Below are 16226 nucleotides of genomic sequence, written 5' to 3' on the forward strand. Positions count from 1 at the left end.
GTATATTTGAGCATAAACATATGTCATGTACTAATGTAATATCACCTGTGTGCACCAGCTGCTTCACCTGCAGAGGGCTATAAAAGCCCTCCCCCCTCTGTAAAAAACAGAACCAGCCCAAGACCCACTGCTTCCAGGGTGGAACGAGCTGCATCAGACGCTGCATGGCTGCATTTTGGCCCTTATCACAACCAGGGTGCCCTTGTTTTTTTAGATTTCGATGACTTCTCGGCGCACCATTGGGGCATTGCCACAGCCGGGACTCCGAGGGGCTAAAGGTTGGCTCCTCCTGCTGTGAATCCAGCTGACCGCCGTCCGTCCGCGCGCCGGAGCGGCGTGACGGGGTTGGATCAAGAGCAGTGTGACCGGGTGTCCCCTCTTGGCTCCCTGACGCACCGGACACCGCCGGAGCTCAGTGTCCCCACAGATCGGCGTCAGTACGCAAGGGGCGTGACTTTGGGACTTCTTGCGCAGGGTCGGAGGACGCGCCAGTTGAGCCAGAAAGACTTTGTGCGGGCTTTGGTGTGACCAAAATTTTTTTTTTAATGTTTTGTTTGGTACTTTTGATTGTTTTTGTTTCAGGAGCAGATTGCTTAAACGCAACATCTCCGGTGACCCTCTTAACTTATCTTTCCCTGTGTGTGTGTGCTGTGTTCGCGCCCAGCTTATTTGTGCGAGCGCCACTGGGTGGTTTCTATTGGTGGAGGGAAGCAAAGTGTGAATCTGTGTGAATGGGACAAAAAAACAAAGGAAGCAGTTCGAGCACCGCTGTTGTGGCGAGAAGGGTGAGCATCTGCCTCCTTGTCCATTTTAACATTGGCCTTTTACAATTCTATTTTGTATGAATAAAGATTTGTATAGTTTCTTAATGCTTCCTATGTCGGAGAATCTTATTTGTTTTTAGTTTTCTGGTGGCTTCACTCGCCAGCAAACCATGATGCCACAAATGTTAGTATATGTATATATAGTGTATGTTAGTTAATTACTTCAGAATAAATTAAAACAGTTTAGGTTTGCAATACATTTAGTCTACATGAATGAAACTTTACTCATAGAGCACTTTCCAACGCCACTGGGGTGCCAAAGTGCTTTAAAATGATATAGAAAATTAAAATTTGAGCAGATTAAGAAGACAAATAAAGGTATACAACTGAAAAGATAATAAAATACATAAAGAGTAAACGTCAAGTATACTGCCTCACCTTTAGTATAAACTAAATGTACTTGTACTAGACTTAAGTTAGACTACTTTTTTTTGCCAAGGGTAAGGCTAACTGAATTTGAGTAAAATTCTAAAATCATTTGCTCTACGGAAACCTTTTACACTTCAATGATCATTTTCCATGAAAACAGAACTTCACAAACCTTTGAACCTTATGTTTCTTTACAAACTCATCCATCCATTGTTGGTTCTCGTTTTGCTGTAGACTTCACCTTTACAATTCCCCGATTATGTCAGTAGATGGCGCTGTTCTCCAAATCCCTTCATCCATGACGTTGGAGATTATGGTGCTTCCATAAAAGGCTCTTTTTGTCTAAAACCAAAACATAAACGCACAACACTTTTCTTTCATTTTTTAGATATTTATTCTTAAAAATGAGTGGATATCTTGGGACTTCTTGACATGTGCCAGCTGCTGAGAGCTCATGCAGCTGTGGGGTTTGCCATCAATGCTCTATGGTGATCCTACTAGTTTAAAGCTTTGTCACAAAAATCAGAAGCTGCAGTGATATTCAATATATTGATATGGATAATAATTGCATAGGATAATAGCCATGCTGTACAATACACATACTTTATAAAATAATGTTAAAACATTTAATACCGTTTTTTTCCTTAAGTAGATTTATACATTTTTTTTTCCAATTCTGAATTAAGTGCTTTGTTTATCATGTATACTTTTTATATTAGTAGTGATGTCACATGTAATGATTTAATACATACAATACATACATTAAAGTAAACCTTAACCAAATTTTAGAGGGACACTGCAAAGCCCTTAAAATGTGAAATATCCTGTCTGATAGAGGGGTGAAAGGTACGCAGAGGAATGGTAAAACTGTACACGTCTGTCATACCAGATAACCTCCTTTTCTTATACATTTCTGAGATTTGTTTTTCACAGTACAGATATTCTACATTAAAGCAACTCTCAGAGAAACAAAGAAGCCATTTCTGTTTGGAACAGAAGGTCAACAGCTTGCATGCATTATTTTAGAAAGTGTAAAATCAGGCGAGAAGAGTTCAAATAAAGATAAATCATAAAAGACCTTAACAACTGCATGCAGCAACAATGGATATAATGCTAACACCATCTGTTTACATATGCGCCTCACACAAGAAAATGATAAGGCATGCCTCATTGACCTCTCAACAGTCATACTTTTAATGGCAGATACATCCTATGTTACAATCGATATGGAGTCCATTCTTGTTAACCTTCATGTGGTCAATACATGTCAGATGACACCTACGGACCAACAACAGAACATTAACCCACTTTCACAACAGACTGGAGAAATCTTCATCTTCATTTGGCGTTTGTGGTCAGAAGCTTTAGACAAGAGATTCAGATTGATGACTGAACACTTACTCAGCAGGCGCACTACTCAGTTTGTATTCCTCTGCCGCAGATTCTTGTCTTTGTGGTTGTTGGTTGAGTTTGTTTTCCTGTAGGAGAAAATAAAGCATACTTTTTACTTTCTATCTGAAGAAAATGTGAACATTGGTGCTGAAATCACACAACTTTGGTCTCAATAATAAAAGGTCCCATTTTAAATGTTATATTTTTTTTTAAATTACTTATAGTGCCCTATTGTGTTTTTCAGAAAATACATGAGTCACTCATAAAAGGCTCGCAAGGGGAAGCATGCTTTTGATCCAACTTAAAAAAATGACATGCATTTTCTAAAGTGAATTAGTCATTCAAATCAGTATGCTGCTGCATCCTCTTCCAAGTGACTGATGCCAATCCCATGTGTAGTCACAGGCAAGGCAGGCTCTAAACTCCATCCAGCTAACTGGTGGAAATGTTTTTGATGATTTCATACACTGTGCATGAGCTGATATCTACAACGAAAAAAGAAAATGGAGAATCTGTGACAAGTGCTGCAGTTAAACTAAAACCTGAGTGGCTGAGGAGGAGAAATCTGAATGGGTCCGGCTCACACATCAAACCCTGGGGGATTAATCAGCAGCATAAAGGGTGCAGGCTGATGACAGGTTGACTAAATTCCCATTGGTAGAAGCGTCAACTGAACTACTGATTTAAGATTTCCTTTTTAGAGAGTTAGAGGTCTTGTACTGTTCTTCAAGGCTGCTTTTGACAGCTGGAATAGGAAACAGAAGACGAAGAACAGCTCACAACTAATTACAAACTATTTAGGGGGAGTCTTCAAGGATTTGTGGGGGTGGGTGATTTCCATGTCTTATTACCCTGCCAAACTTGTGTTGGAGGAACTTTAAATTTACAACATTTCTACAAAACAAATAGTTTTCGTTCAGAAAGAGCAAAACCTGCAAGAGCACCCCGCATAGGTTAATGTCAAATACTCAGAAATGCAATTTTTAGGTTCATTTTCTTAATATATGTCCATCATAAAAAGAATGCTACAAGAACATGATTAAAAACACAATGTCCATCAGAGTGGGTCTTTAAGATCAGGTTTTGCTATGGATATTTAAGTGATAATCCACTTCTCAGTTTTTGTTAAATTGTAAATCTTTACAATCTTCATATTCGTTTAATACAAATTTTTTGATTTGATTTTTGATTTGAAATGGTTTATTTCAAGCAATTAAGTAGAAATAATACACAACAGCAATATAAACATCAGTTATACATTCATACAGTAACTAATCATACTTAGGATAATTAGACATTAATAAATATTGCTTGAAAGGGAGTGGAAGGAAGCGAACTTATATAATCCCACCCCGTTATACTATAACCATTTTATTACATGATTTATCAATATCCGGTTCCCGGTTTTTATCAGACAGAATTAAAAATCATAAGATATCGATAAAGCACATGACAAAGATGAATTACTTAAGTATTACGTCAAAAATAACTATTTTAGAAATCAACATGGCAACTGCAGATCAGTCATCTGAAATATATGCAGATTATGTTACTTATAAAAGCCATTCATATGAATAAAACATAATACTATATCAGTAAAATAGACAACACTGTACGAATTTTTTAAAAATCTTTTTGTAGCCTTGTCTTGCATCACCTGTTCATATAGTCAAAACTACTTATTATCAATACTCTAGTTGATAACCATTTGCTATGAAACACCTATCTGTATTCAAACTACCGGTGTGCTAAACTATCTAAAAAAAATCTCCCAACAGAAATGTCAGCTGTCCTCTGGAGCATGGAGAAAATAGAGGCAGGAGTTTTTGGGTCAAATTGCTTCATTTCATTTTCCTGACATTAATAGGACATTTAAAATACAGAGCACTTTCACAGTGGCAAATCATGATGACTAAACAGACACAGGCTGTAAAAAGGAGGTATTTGTACTTACACTGGTCCACCTAGGTCATCATCTGCAGCAACAAGAAAAAATTAAAATAAATGAAAACCAGAAAGAGGAACTTCATTACTGAGTTTCATTTATTTATGGTTAAAGTTAGTAGTTTTTAACAAAATTTAGTCCTGTGAGCCTTTTTGATTCATTTTCACATTTTTTTTTCAATGTCTGTACTGGATGAAATCTAATGAGGCTTTTCTGTTATAATAAAAAAAAAAGTTATAAAAAAAAAAGTTACAGTGCGAGATTGCTCACTTCACAGCTAAAGACCACATGGATGTGCGCTGGGGCAATTACACAGGCAATAGTCTCCTTTGATAGTTGCAGCTGTCATGCACAGATAAGCAGCGCTCCTAAAGAATGAGTGTTCACTCTGAGGAGCAGATCTTTTACTGTCAGCCCTCAAATGCAATGCAGCAACTCAGCAAAGCAAGACAAACGGCAGAAATGATTCAGAAAACACGCACGCCGCTTTCACTCCATCGCAGCCGTTTGCATGCCATCTCACGTCTGTTAAAACTATAAGTGTAACGCAAAAAGGTGGAGTCGTTAGCTAAAAAAAACTGATGCCGAACAAAAACAGAAGCCCGAGAGGTGTGTTCAGAGTGCTGCGAACTGGACAAGGATGAGGCTCAATGCTTACTGAAAGTCAGGCAGCATGCAATTCTCACACTTACCACAAACAAGGTTTACGTTATGCAAGTTGGAAAAAGGGGAGCATGTGAGATATTACAAAAGCCTGTTACAAATATCCACCAAAGCCTATTGAACAAAGAAAATTGAAATATAAGGGGAGATATTTTAGTTAATCAATTTATTTAGAGTGTCAAATAAGTATGTTTTCTTTCAGGCACTGGTGTACATTTCTCCGGGTTTTGGAAGGACCCCTCTTAACTTGGTTATGGAACAGAAACAAATCTAATATGTTACACTCGTGAAAAAAGTTTAATGTTAGCTAAGTTTTTAATTTTACAACCACCTCTTTAGAAATATAATTGGGAAAAAAAATCATGACAAAAATAAAATGTCTAGAGAACTTGAGCTAAAAAAATGAAAGTACCAGTAAGAAAAAACGCATTAAGAAAATTCAGGAAAGTCTACAATGGTAAAAGTTGGCAAAATATAAATATGGAAAGAATTGAAAATATACGCATATATATATATATATATACACATATATAATAAAATATACACATATATATATATATATATATACACATATATATATATATATATATATATATATATATATATATATATACATATATATATATATATATATATATATATATATATATATATATATATATATATATATATATATATATATATATATATATATATATATATATATATATAATAAAATATACATATATATATATATATATATATATATATATATATATATATATATATATATATATATATATATATATATATATATATATATATATATATATATATATATATATATATATATATATATATATATATATATATATATATATATATATATATATATATATATATATATATATATATATATAAATAAGCCACTGCCTTATTTAAATATTTCAATGCTTGGTCTGCTGGATCAGCTTGTAAAATCTTTGGAACTCCACAAAATTCCTTGAAAGTCATCAATAATTGAAACTTTCCACCTCTGCACAACTGCAGCATTATATTTCACATGAATGTTTAATGAGGGACATTGTACGGACAAGGTGCGACTTTCTGTAACGCTGCCTGTCTGTTGGGTCAAACATTGACCTGCTGAATAATTGAAGGACGGCTCAGGGTTGACTGTGACACCGCTGGGGTTTCAAGCAGAAAACAAAAACAACAAAAAAACAGGCTCCAAGCAGAAAAAAAAACGGTCTTGCATTAAAAAACAATCAAGATGCACAGAAACACACTAAAAATGTCACAAAGGATCAAAGTTAAACTTTATCTGCATTATCCTAATCGAGTGAATTTTTCTTGATTGAGCTGTGACTTACCGTCTTGTAAATCTTCTGGCTTCTTACGTTTCTCATACACAACAATGATGACGATGAGGATGATGATCTCTGCCAGAACTCCCAAAAGGGGCCATAAGGGGGCCAGGTGGCTGCGAACCCTCAACACAGACGTTTCCTTATTGCTGCCGATCACATTTGTGGCGTTGCAAGCGTACACGCCTGGATCGGCGTTGATGTCCAGGTTGACGATGTGGAGCTCGGTGTAGTTGTCCCGACTGTTGATGAAGAAGCGCCCGGTTGAGTTGTCAATATCCTGTTGAAGTGACAGCAGATGAACTCGTGAGCAGCATGGAAGAAGCCGTTTCTGTATGATCAACTTGCCAGAAATACTCAGAAATGCACTTTTTAGCTCAATTTTCTTTACATATGTCCTCCATCATGAGGAAAATGCTACAAACACCAAAAAAAATGTTTCCTTTGGAGTGAATCTTTAAAATCAAACACCATGCCTTTATTCTTTTTTGCTTTATATACCGGCATATATATTCATTTTTTTTCTTTGCACCTAAAATCGCTCTGTATTCCACCGGAAATGCTTCTGAGTCACTCAACATGTACAACACTACTCTGTAGTTGTTAAACAAATGGTGGCTTAAGCTAAAGCGGATTTTAACCTCATAACCTTTAATGCTCCCTTCTACCCAGGTAGATGGCTGCCAAACAGGGAGGCTGCTCACAGGCATGCACACGTGCACTGACACACTGTCAACCAACCTTGCAGTCTGTCTGGACATAAACAAATCTGTTATTATGTATTTTTGAAACATACCTTAAAACCGCCGTTGTCCACTTTGTGCCAAGTCCAAATGGGGTGAGGATAGCCCAGAGACTTACAGTGGAGAACAGCACGCTGGCCCTCATTTTTATTCTCACTGCGTTTGTGGCCTGTGATCACAGGAACAGCTGAAACACAGACAATACCAAGTATTTTATTTAGGAAATGCCTTCAAGACCATCCTAAAAGATCCCAACCCAACAGGAAATTCATGATTTGTGTTCCTTTTTTGTGTACTTTCAAACAACAGAAATAAAAAAATAAATATACACATTAAAAATAAAACGTAATAGTTGTAATTGAAGTGTTCATGTTGCATTTACGTGTGGCTAAAAAAAAGTTTTGGGCCTGCTTCATGACACTTTTTCCAATAATAAAATTAATGTTAGAAAGCTTTAAAGGTTATTTATCAGTAGAACATGATCATGAGCTTTATATAATACTCTCAAAATTCTGCGTAACTGAGAACTGTTAAGCCTAAAGCATTTTCCCCCATCAGAATGAACAGAATTTCCCCATCAAATAATCAGTAAACTGTCCAAAAATCCAATTTTCTTGCATAGCGACGCTTGTGTGACTGCAGAAAAGGCTGACCGGATTTTACTGTTGAGACATAATCCCCTGCCATCAGACAAACAAGACACCATCTGCTGCCACTGAGCAGGCCATTGGCTGGACGGAGGCGTCAAGGGCGCTGCTCACCCCCGAGCAGGCAGCAGAGTTGTTTGAAATCACAGATCCTGACAGAACACGGGCGCGGGGGCAATTTTTAAAACCTACATTTGATTTCGATGGTGGCGTTGGCTGGGGGGGCGTTGTCAAAGGTGTAGACGCACACATAGACTCCAGCAGCATCTGCTCTTGGTCTATCCAGCCTGAAGATCAAAACCAGACCGCAGGTTTAAAACTCAACACTCACGCACACGGACAGTTTTCCGCGTTTGCTTTCCTACTTGAGCTCCATGTTCTTGTTGTCCTGGCGGGTCTCTGGGATCTCCTCCCCGTTCTTCATCCAGAAGTTCTCCTTGTGGGCGCTGTAGGAGCTGGTCAGATTGCACTGCAGCACAATGCCTGGACTGCTGCCTTCCTCAAATGTTAGGAGGACATTCTCAGAGGCAGCAATGGACGGCTCTGCAACAGAGAGATAGCTCAGCAAAAACAGAAGTGATGCCCAGCAGAGCTCGTGGCTGAGACTCTTCTGGAAGACGGAAATGAACAAAGAGCTCAGTCAGACTCCGCAGGCAACAACTGTTCAAGCAAAGAACATAAGAAAGTGGGAGGATAATTATCTTGAAACACAAGTCTGTTCATTTTTAGTCTCAATGGAATTGGTGAAATCTTTTTTTTTTTAAAGCAAATAAGGAGTTTTGGGGAAAGCCTGTAACATCTAAAGTCCACATTTGAACCCTGCATGAGAGACCCAGAGCTTCCAACATCAGCCTTTGTGACTGTTGACTTAGCAAGTTATTCTTTTATACGATAGAACTGAAAAGAACAGAGACATTTTACATGTAAATACACTATAATCCAATGTATTTGAATGCAATGAATGACCTAGAAGGCAGAAGGCTTTAAACCTGAAAAAGTGAGCGTGTGAGGCACAGCCAATTTCCGCTGTAAATGGATGAAAACATATGGTTATGCGTTTTAACCTTGCCATTAGAATATTGCATGGCAAAAATACACAGCATTATTGTTTTATCTAGAAATCTAGTTCTGAAAAGTCAGCAGCCCTTCAACCTCACAGCTTGCCGACATTGGTTTTTTTCTGATCTCTCCATTGCATTGTCTGTTATCCGATTGGCTGATAACATCTTATAATGAACATTTGCATATTCATTTCTTGTCAGCTTGTCAGCCAAGCTTCTTTGGGAGGATTTAGGGCAGGATGTTTCCTGGAATATGGATTTTGTTTAAACTATTTGGATATACAGAATAACGCATTTAAAACCTATCTACGATTAATCCCATTAATAAAACAAACTCAAAGGTTTTCTTTCTTTCTTTCTTTTCTTTATCTTTTTTAAACTTTTAAGACCCGAGCTCTTGTTTGATATGTTTTTTTTTGTATTTCTCTTTGTTATTTTGGCTTCGACAGCAGAATTAACTACTGTGGTAATATAGCCAAACATGTGATGTCCACGCATGTGGACACCCGGTCATTAGAAGTTTAAGCACCAGATTCAACAGATGCATTTTCTTAAACTGAATCCATTTCCAAAAGTTGAATATTTATTTTGCAAACCTCAACTCAGTCTTAGAAGAGTTTGAGTTTTTTAAATCCCGATCATCATCTTCTTTTTGCCAGCTTTTTTTATTTTTATTTTATTTACACTCAAGATTTGGTTTCTCCATTCAGATGTTGAGATTAGATGTCTCATTTTAAAAGTTATTTCATTTAACAAAAATGGGATCATTTTTAAAATCCTGCTGTAAAAAGAGATTTTTTTTCTCTCTAGTAAATAACAATAAAGTTGTACGTTTTTTATAGATAAAGAAGTCTTGACCATTTAACTACAATAACCAGATGGCAGACCCTTTTATAAGTAAGTCCCACTCTAATAAAACAAGATACATTTGGAGAAAACAACTGAAGGAAGAAAAAAGAAAGTACGTTCTAAAGGCTCTTTTGTTAAAGGGGAAATGAAGGGAGGTCGTCATGGGAAGTCGTGAGCAGCATGGAGCCGTCAGTCATCTTCCTTTTCCAGGTGGGCAGGGGCGGAGGGATACCTACAGAGGAAGACTGTGGTCCTCTGGGGAGGTCTAAGGAGGCAGATCCACAGGGGAGATGGAGATTGGAGGGGGGGGCTTTCCTCCAAACTGACCACTCACTTTGCAGCACTGTGACTGTGGCCTGAGCTCGGATCCAAGTGGTGGCTGGATTTTGGTGGAGGTCGTTTCGCCGTGGGTCATTGCTGGCCCGGCACTCATAGGTCCCAGCGTCATCCAGCGTGAGACGCGAGACTCCCAGCACGCTTACAGAGTTGACGCCGTACGCGGTGCTGATTGACACCCGCCGCTTGCGGGCGCCGTCCCACAGCTGCCGAAAAGAGTCGGCTCGGTTTATCTCAGAGTACCACCACTGGATTTCTGGGGTTGGGTTCCCCACTACGTCACAGTACAGTTCAAAGGTGTCGCCTGTGAGCTTAGTCTCAGAGAGAGGAGATTTGACGAAGCCAGCTGGTTGACGTGAACCAGATAGGCAGCACAGGTGGAGAAAAAAACAAAAGAAAAAAGGATAGGATGGAGAGGTAAGAACATAGAAGATTAAATAAAAGAAATGACCAAACAAGAAAACACATCAGAAAACTTATATTCAAAAGAAATGTGAAAAAAAGACAAATTTCTAGACTTTTTAGACTCGAGAAGGTGTTTTAAAAGAAAAAAAAACATCTAAAATAGGATCCAGAATATTAACATTTACAAGTATTTGATTTAAAATGATATACTAGTCATTGTTTCAAATTAAACTGAACACATGAAATATGATGGGAAAAATCAAAAATAAATAAAATAATCCCAAATGAGGGCTGTGTGAAACAAGATGATCGAAAAGGATCGGTTACATTCACTGAAAGGGATCAGGTGAAGATTTCCATTTATTCTGCTGGGACTTCCCTGCCAAGCTGCTGTGACTGTCAAACGAACGGCATACAAATTTACACCATCCCTGCGCTGCACTCAAATGCAAAACGTCCTCTCTGTGACCTTGCCGTTTTCAGAAAATCATGTGTGAAAACATTATTAGTGCCCCACAAACCTCATCTGGATTAATATTCAGCGATGGGCTGCATCATAGTGTTCAGCCTCTGAAAACACCACCCTCTCAAACAAACCAAAAACCAAAAAGAGGGAAACCGTTCATTCAGGCTGCACAGAAAGAGGGATGAGAGGCAAGATGTATGAAAGGTCTGCAGAAACCATGGAGAGCATGCAATCGAGAGATTTAGACGAGCAGTCCAGCTCTTGGTCTCTGGGGAGAGTGTGGGCGCGTGGTGATGGACCCCCCTCTGTTTCCATAGAAGCGTGTTTTTTGCGATAAAGCAAGAAAATGTGCAAAAACAGTCATAAATAAGTCATACTGAAATCAAACTCACACTTATTTAGACATTCTTGTCATTAAAACCCTGCTATAGAGCTAAAAAAATTCATCCTTTTTAGTCCGGGACATAAACTGTACATTATGTTCACAGAAACAGCATGATGGGAGTCAAAAACCTCAGCATGGAAGTGCTGAGACACGACTTCCGCCCCAGTAGATGGGACAGATGTGTGCTGAGGAATCATTCCTGTCCCTCCATGCCTCAGCTCTGGGCAGCACGTGTGGACAATATGTCCTGCTTTTATTTGCTCAAGCTCATGTTTAGTCATATCTTTACGTATCACATATGTTTTGCAAAGATGTATTGCATTTATATAAAAACTGTTATCAATTGTTTGTTTTTATTCATCTCAAAAGATGGTCGAAAGCATCGGTCGCTTTCTAGGAAATAGTTTCTACAGAGCAACAGCAGTTCACTAAAAATTTGCCTTTAACTTCTGGGTGGGACCGTTGGTGCGCAGTAAGACTGCCCCCACTTTCCGTCACTCAAAAAACGCTCTCCGGCCAGCTTAAAGCCCCTAACCACCCCAAACTAACATGACCAGTGCTACAAAAATGGCAAGCAACAGTTTAGAGCCAGATGTTAGCTCTGGCGAGGAAAACAAAGACATTCACGGATCCATTTGTCTACAAGTGGATGCATTAGGATGGAGCTTGCGGCCCGCCGACTGTATTTGTAAGCTTTTTCAACTGGTATTTTTTATGTCTGCTCCTGATTTACAATGATTTGCGTAAATAAAGAGTCAGAAATGTAGTTTAAATCTTAATATTCTTATATTACATACCAAAACGTCCTCATAATTTGGATTATTTTGGCACATTTCCGTCCTAAATTATATGCCATTTATTCTATTTTTGCCCCAGCAAGAAAACCAGTGATCTACATTTCATTGGTCTTAAAATGAATCATTAGCAGCAGCAGTAGTCCATTTAACTTTCCATCACCAGAGAAAACATCTTATTAATAGACATTATTGATATTTAGCGTTTAACCAGTTCGATAAACAGAAGACGGCGGCTTCAAACTCGTACAGTGATCGGGCTTGAACCGCTTCCTACTTTACATCTGAATGTTATTTTTGGAACTCCTCAAAGAGAAAAGCAGGGACAGCTGGACTGTGTGCGGCGCTTTGAGGAAAGCGTGTCAAAGACATTTCATTGACACATCAGGAAATTGTGTCAACTTAGGAAAAAAACACAAAAGGCACCTCCTTCATAATACGGCACAGACCTTCACAGCAGTTTTGATACTGCCGCTTTATACCCTCATATTTTTATTTAATCTGTTTGATATCAATAGACTTTTATGTTGTGCAATTGTTTTAAACCAATTTAACCAATTATTTGAACAAATATGTCAGATTTCTTTACAATAACTTTAGTATAACTGACATTTTTGACGTAAACAAAGTTTTAAACTGAGTTGTGAACTTTCTGTTGATTCAAACTGGGCTAATTTTAGAGAATAAAGTTCAGGCCGGCAAACAAACCAGACAGCAGTTGGCCTTTAATATTAATGAGTGCATGTGCTTTTTTCTCTGTATTTTCTGTTGAACATTAGAAAATCATTCTACTTTCTTTGAAAATATTTAAGGGTTACAGTGATGTTTTTTTTTTACTTGAATTACATCTTCAAATTTGAATTATTCAGCACAGTAAGACTGAATTATTTTTTGTGTGCGATAAAATATGGTTAGAGTTTAATTTAATCAGCCGAGACTTCGCTGCTGTTCCAGGAGTGAGATCTTTTGAAATTTGGGTCAGCAGGGAGGTTTTTCAGACCGTAAGCCTAAGAGATGTCATCAATACCGAAGGATTGGCTCTGATGTAAAAATAACGGAAGTGCTAATTAGAGCCGAAACGTAAGATAAAAAGCAGAAGCAAAACGGTAAGAAAAAAAAAGACAAGCATCTTTTATGATTATTGTTGTCTCATGAGCAATTTAAGATTATTGTACTATTTTTTTATACTTCCATTCTATATTTGTATTATAATAATTCTAAAATAAAAAGAATATCAGATAGTCTGCATTTTAAAGTGGAAAAGAATCTGCCTATTTGCATATTTTAAGACCTGATCACTACAGCCCACAGTTGTAAAATGCAGCTCAAGAGATGATATCCTGATTTTCTTTTTATGTTGATTTGATCCTTCTTTTTGGTATAGCTCATTTGACCCTCAGCAGCAGATAATCTATCTATCTATCTATCTATCTATCTATCTATCTATATAATTTTTTTTTGTGCAACTTTTTCTACCCTCTGTTATTTGATGTTCTGAACAATTAAAAGTCAGTACAGCACTGAAAAGCAATCCAAGTAAAAAGTGTTCCCAGAAGTCTTTTAGTTGTGATTGTGCCATTTTTAGGCAAAATCAATCATAGTTTCTGTAGAGCATGAGTGGTTTGTTAGAATTTTGACTTGTTGTGAGAAAGACTTTCCGTCACTCAGTTAAAAAAAAAGGCTCTCCTGCTAGCCAAAAGCCCCCCAAGAACCCCAACCTACGTTTAACGGTGCAGCAAAAATGGCGAGCAATATTTCAGCTATCCAGCTGTACAGTTTTGACCCAGATGTTTTCTCAGACGAGGAAAACAAAGACGTACATGGATCTATTTGTCAATAAGTGGATGTATCAAAAGGAGCAGAGCAGGGAGCTTGGTGCTGGCAATTGTAGGACCTATACATCACAGCTACAAGCTTTATCCAACAGCATTTTGTCATCTGCTCCACACATACAAGTTGGATAAAGAAACACACAGAAATGCAATTTTAATCTTAGTTTTCTTAATGTATGTCCTCCATCATGAGAAAAATGCTACAAGTGCATGTTAAAAACACCTAAAACAAAATGTTTGTCTGAGTGGCTCTTTAAAGATTAGATAGTAAATAATTTAAATGTTGGATTTAAAAAAAAAAAACACCAAACCATTTCTTTGACTTTTGCATAAGTTGGATACAAAATGAAAACCCTTTTTTGAAATCGCATCCTTGTCCAAACTAGTTTATCTTGAAATGCAGCCCCTATGCAAAAGGAACATTATGCCATAGTGTCCAGTATTGGCATATTCACTTGGACCAAACCATCTGTGTGAGACAACAAAAGTAGAGTATAAAGTATGCACCTTAGTTTTCTGTTAGACTGAAACCAGCTGAGGGAGTGTGGACTGTGTCAGCTCAGGCTCTCCCTGTGGATGTCATGGTGAGAGTGGGCACGCAGAATAAACATGTAACAACAGTCTACACACTCCAGAGAAGTCCAAAGCTTCTCCTGCAAGATCCAGTAAACCTTGTATGGGAATCCACCTCCTCCTCCTCCTCCTCCTCCTCATCCTCCTCCTCCTCCTCCTCCTCCTCCTCACATGCAGGGAGAAGGTTAGTCTGCCCTAATCTCTTTGGTGGGGATGAGACTTATGGAGAAGCATGTCAGGAGATCAATGTGGTTCTGCAGTGCAGCATGTCTCAGCAAAGAGTTAACACATTCAGTGTTGCAGGAGGACATTAAAGCCCAGCGCAGCATATCTGCTCTATAAATAGCAGCATGCAGCAAAATGGACTGATGCTATTTCCAGAGACGCTCCTGAAGTCCTACATCTCAAATTTACAAAATAAAAGCCCACATTCCAGCCTGATGCCTCTCAGCCTACAGCAGCAGCAGCAGGAGCAGGAGGAGGAGGAGGATGAGAGGAGGGCTGGGGGCACCTGCCATGGCTGCATCTGAGCAGGATGCTGATGATGGGAGGATTATTATTAAACTTCCGTGCGGCGCAATTACGCACCGATGTGCCAAAAACCAAAGCGCGGAACTTGTCCTTCATGCCTGATCGACTCAGTATTCAAGTCCACGCGTCAAAGGACATTTTAGGGACATCGTCGTCCAGGCCTCGCTGTTGGCCCACTTCATCCCGGAGAAAAACAGATTGCAGAGTGTTAATCATTCATTGACCATCATGTAGACTTTTCATTTATTTATTTTGTTGGCTGACAGGCCAGAAGCGGTTAATTTACAGTAACGTGAAGGGATTATCTGACTGCTCTGCCGGTTAATTGTTTTTCTAACGGCCGCAGTCATTAAAATTCCTCAACCAACCAACGCAGAAGCTAGTCCCCCATTGAAGAAGCCTTTTTTTGCTCTGCATTGTACTATTATTTGATATTTTTCAATAATAAAAAAAAATGTATGTCCTACCATTCTGGGAGCGGACGGGCTGCATCAGCATCGCTCCGACTATCGCCGCAGAGAGGAGCATGACCGCAGCTCTTCGCTTGCCAGGTATCATCTTCGGAGGCGGCGTTTGACAGCGATCCGCTGACCTGAACGGGCTATGGTGGTGATGCGGGACGGATTCTCCGAGGCTCCGGGTACTTCTCCCCCCACCCCAGAGACGGGAGGTGTCGCTGGGTAGATTAGCGGGAGTTGCCGCTGACTACCTGTGCTGCTCTGCTGCCAGCCCGGTGCCGACAGGGAATCACCTTTTTCCTTTTTTTTCCCTCCTGGTAAGACCTGAAATCCCGCGAGATCTTGAAGAAGCTCAGAGACAAGCTGGTGCCTCTCACACGTCCAATCATAAAATGGAGCAAAAATTAATAAATTAAATGTAAAAAAATCGTTCATTTATAAAGAAAAAATGTATTATCTTAGTTAGCTTTTGAAAAAATCAATTGAGGAACTTTTTCATAGTCATTTGGGAAGTTGAACAGTTAAAATTCTGAACAGGAAGTTGTCTGTGACAAGCAATTACACCTGATTATTTTGCCAAATTTGCCATGCGACTTGTTCGCTGTGG

The 16226-nt window shown here is 38.6% G+C and overlaps 1 protein-coding gene across 2 annotated transcripts; it reads right to left on the bottom strand.

Annotated features, from left to right (window-relative positions):
* Positions 1-1568: 1568 nt before the first annotated feature.
* Positions 1569-15940, bottom strand: LOC101170837 (neuroplastin). 2 transcript variants are annotated; one of them, XM_011475992.3, is made up of 8 exons: positions 15629-15940; positions 8295-8472; positions 8122-8216; positions 7336-7469; positions 6546-6819; positions 4540-4561; positions 2595-2671; positions 1569-2471 (listed from the first exon to the last, which is right to left on the bottom strand). In XM_011475992.3, exons 1-7 carry the CDS (start codon positions 15717-15719, stop codon positions 2611-2613), a joined length of 855 nt encoding a protein of 284 aa, XP_011474294.1. In that variant the 5' UTR covers positions 15720-15940; the 3' UTR covers positions 1569-2471; positions 2595-2610. The 2 variants fall into 2 exon arrangements, with proteins under 2 accessions (XP_011474294.1, XP_023811480.1); XM_023955712.1 differs by having other exon boundaries at positions 4540-4549; positions 15629-15938.
* Positions 15941-16226: the final 286 nt, after the last annotated feature.

This window comes from Oryzias latipes, chromosome 6 (genome assembly GCF_002234675.1).
Source record: "Oryzias latipes chromosome 6, ASM223467v1".
Classification (NCBI taxonomy): Eukaryota; Metazoa; Chordata; class Actinopteri; order Beloniformes; family Adrianichthyidae; genus Oryzias; species Oryzias latipes.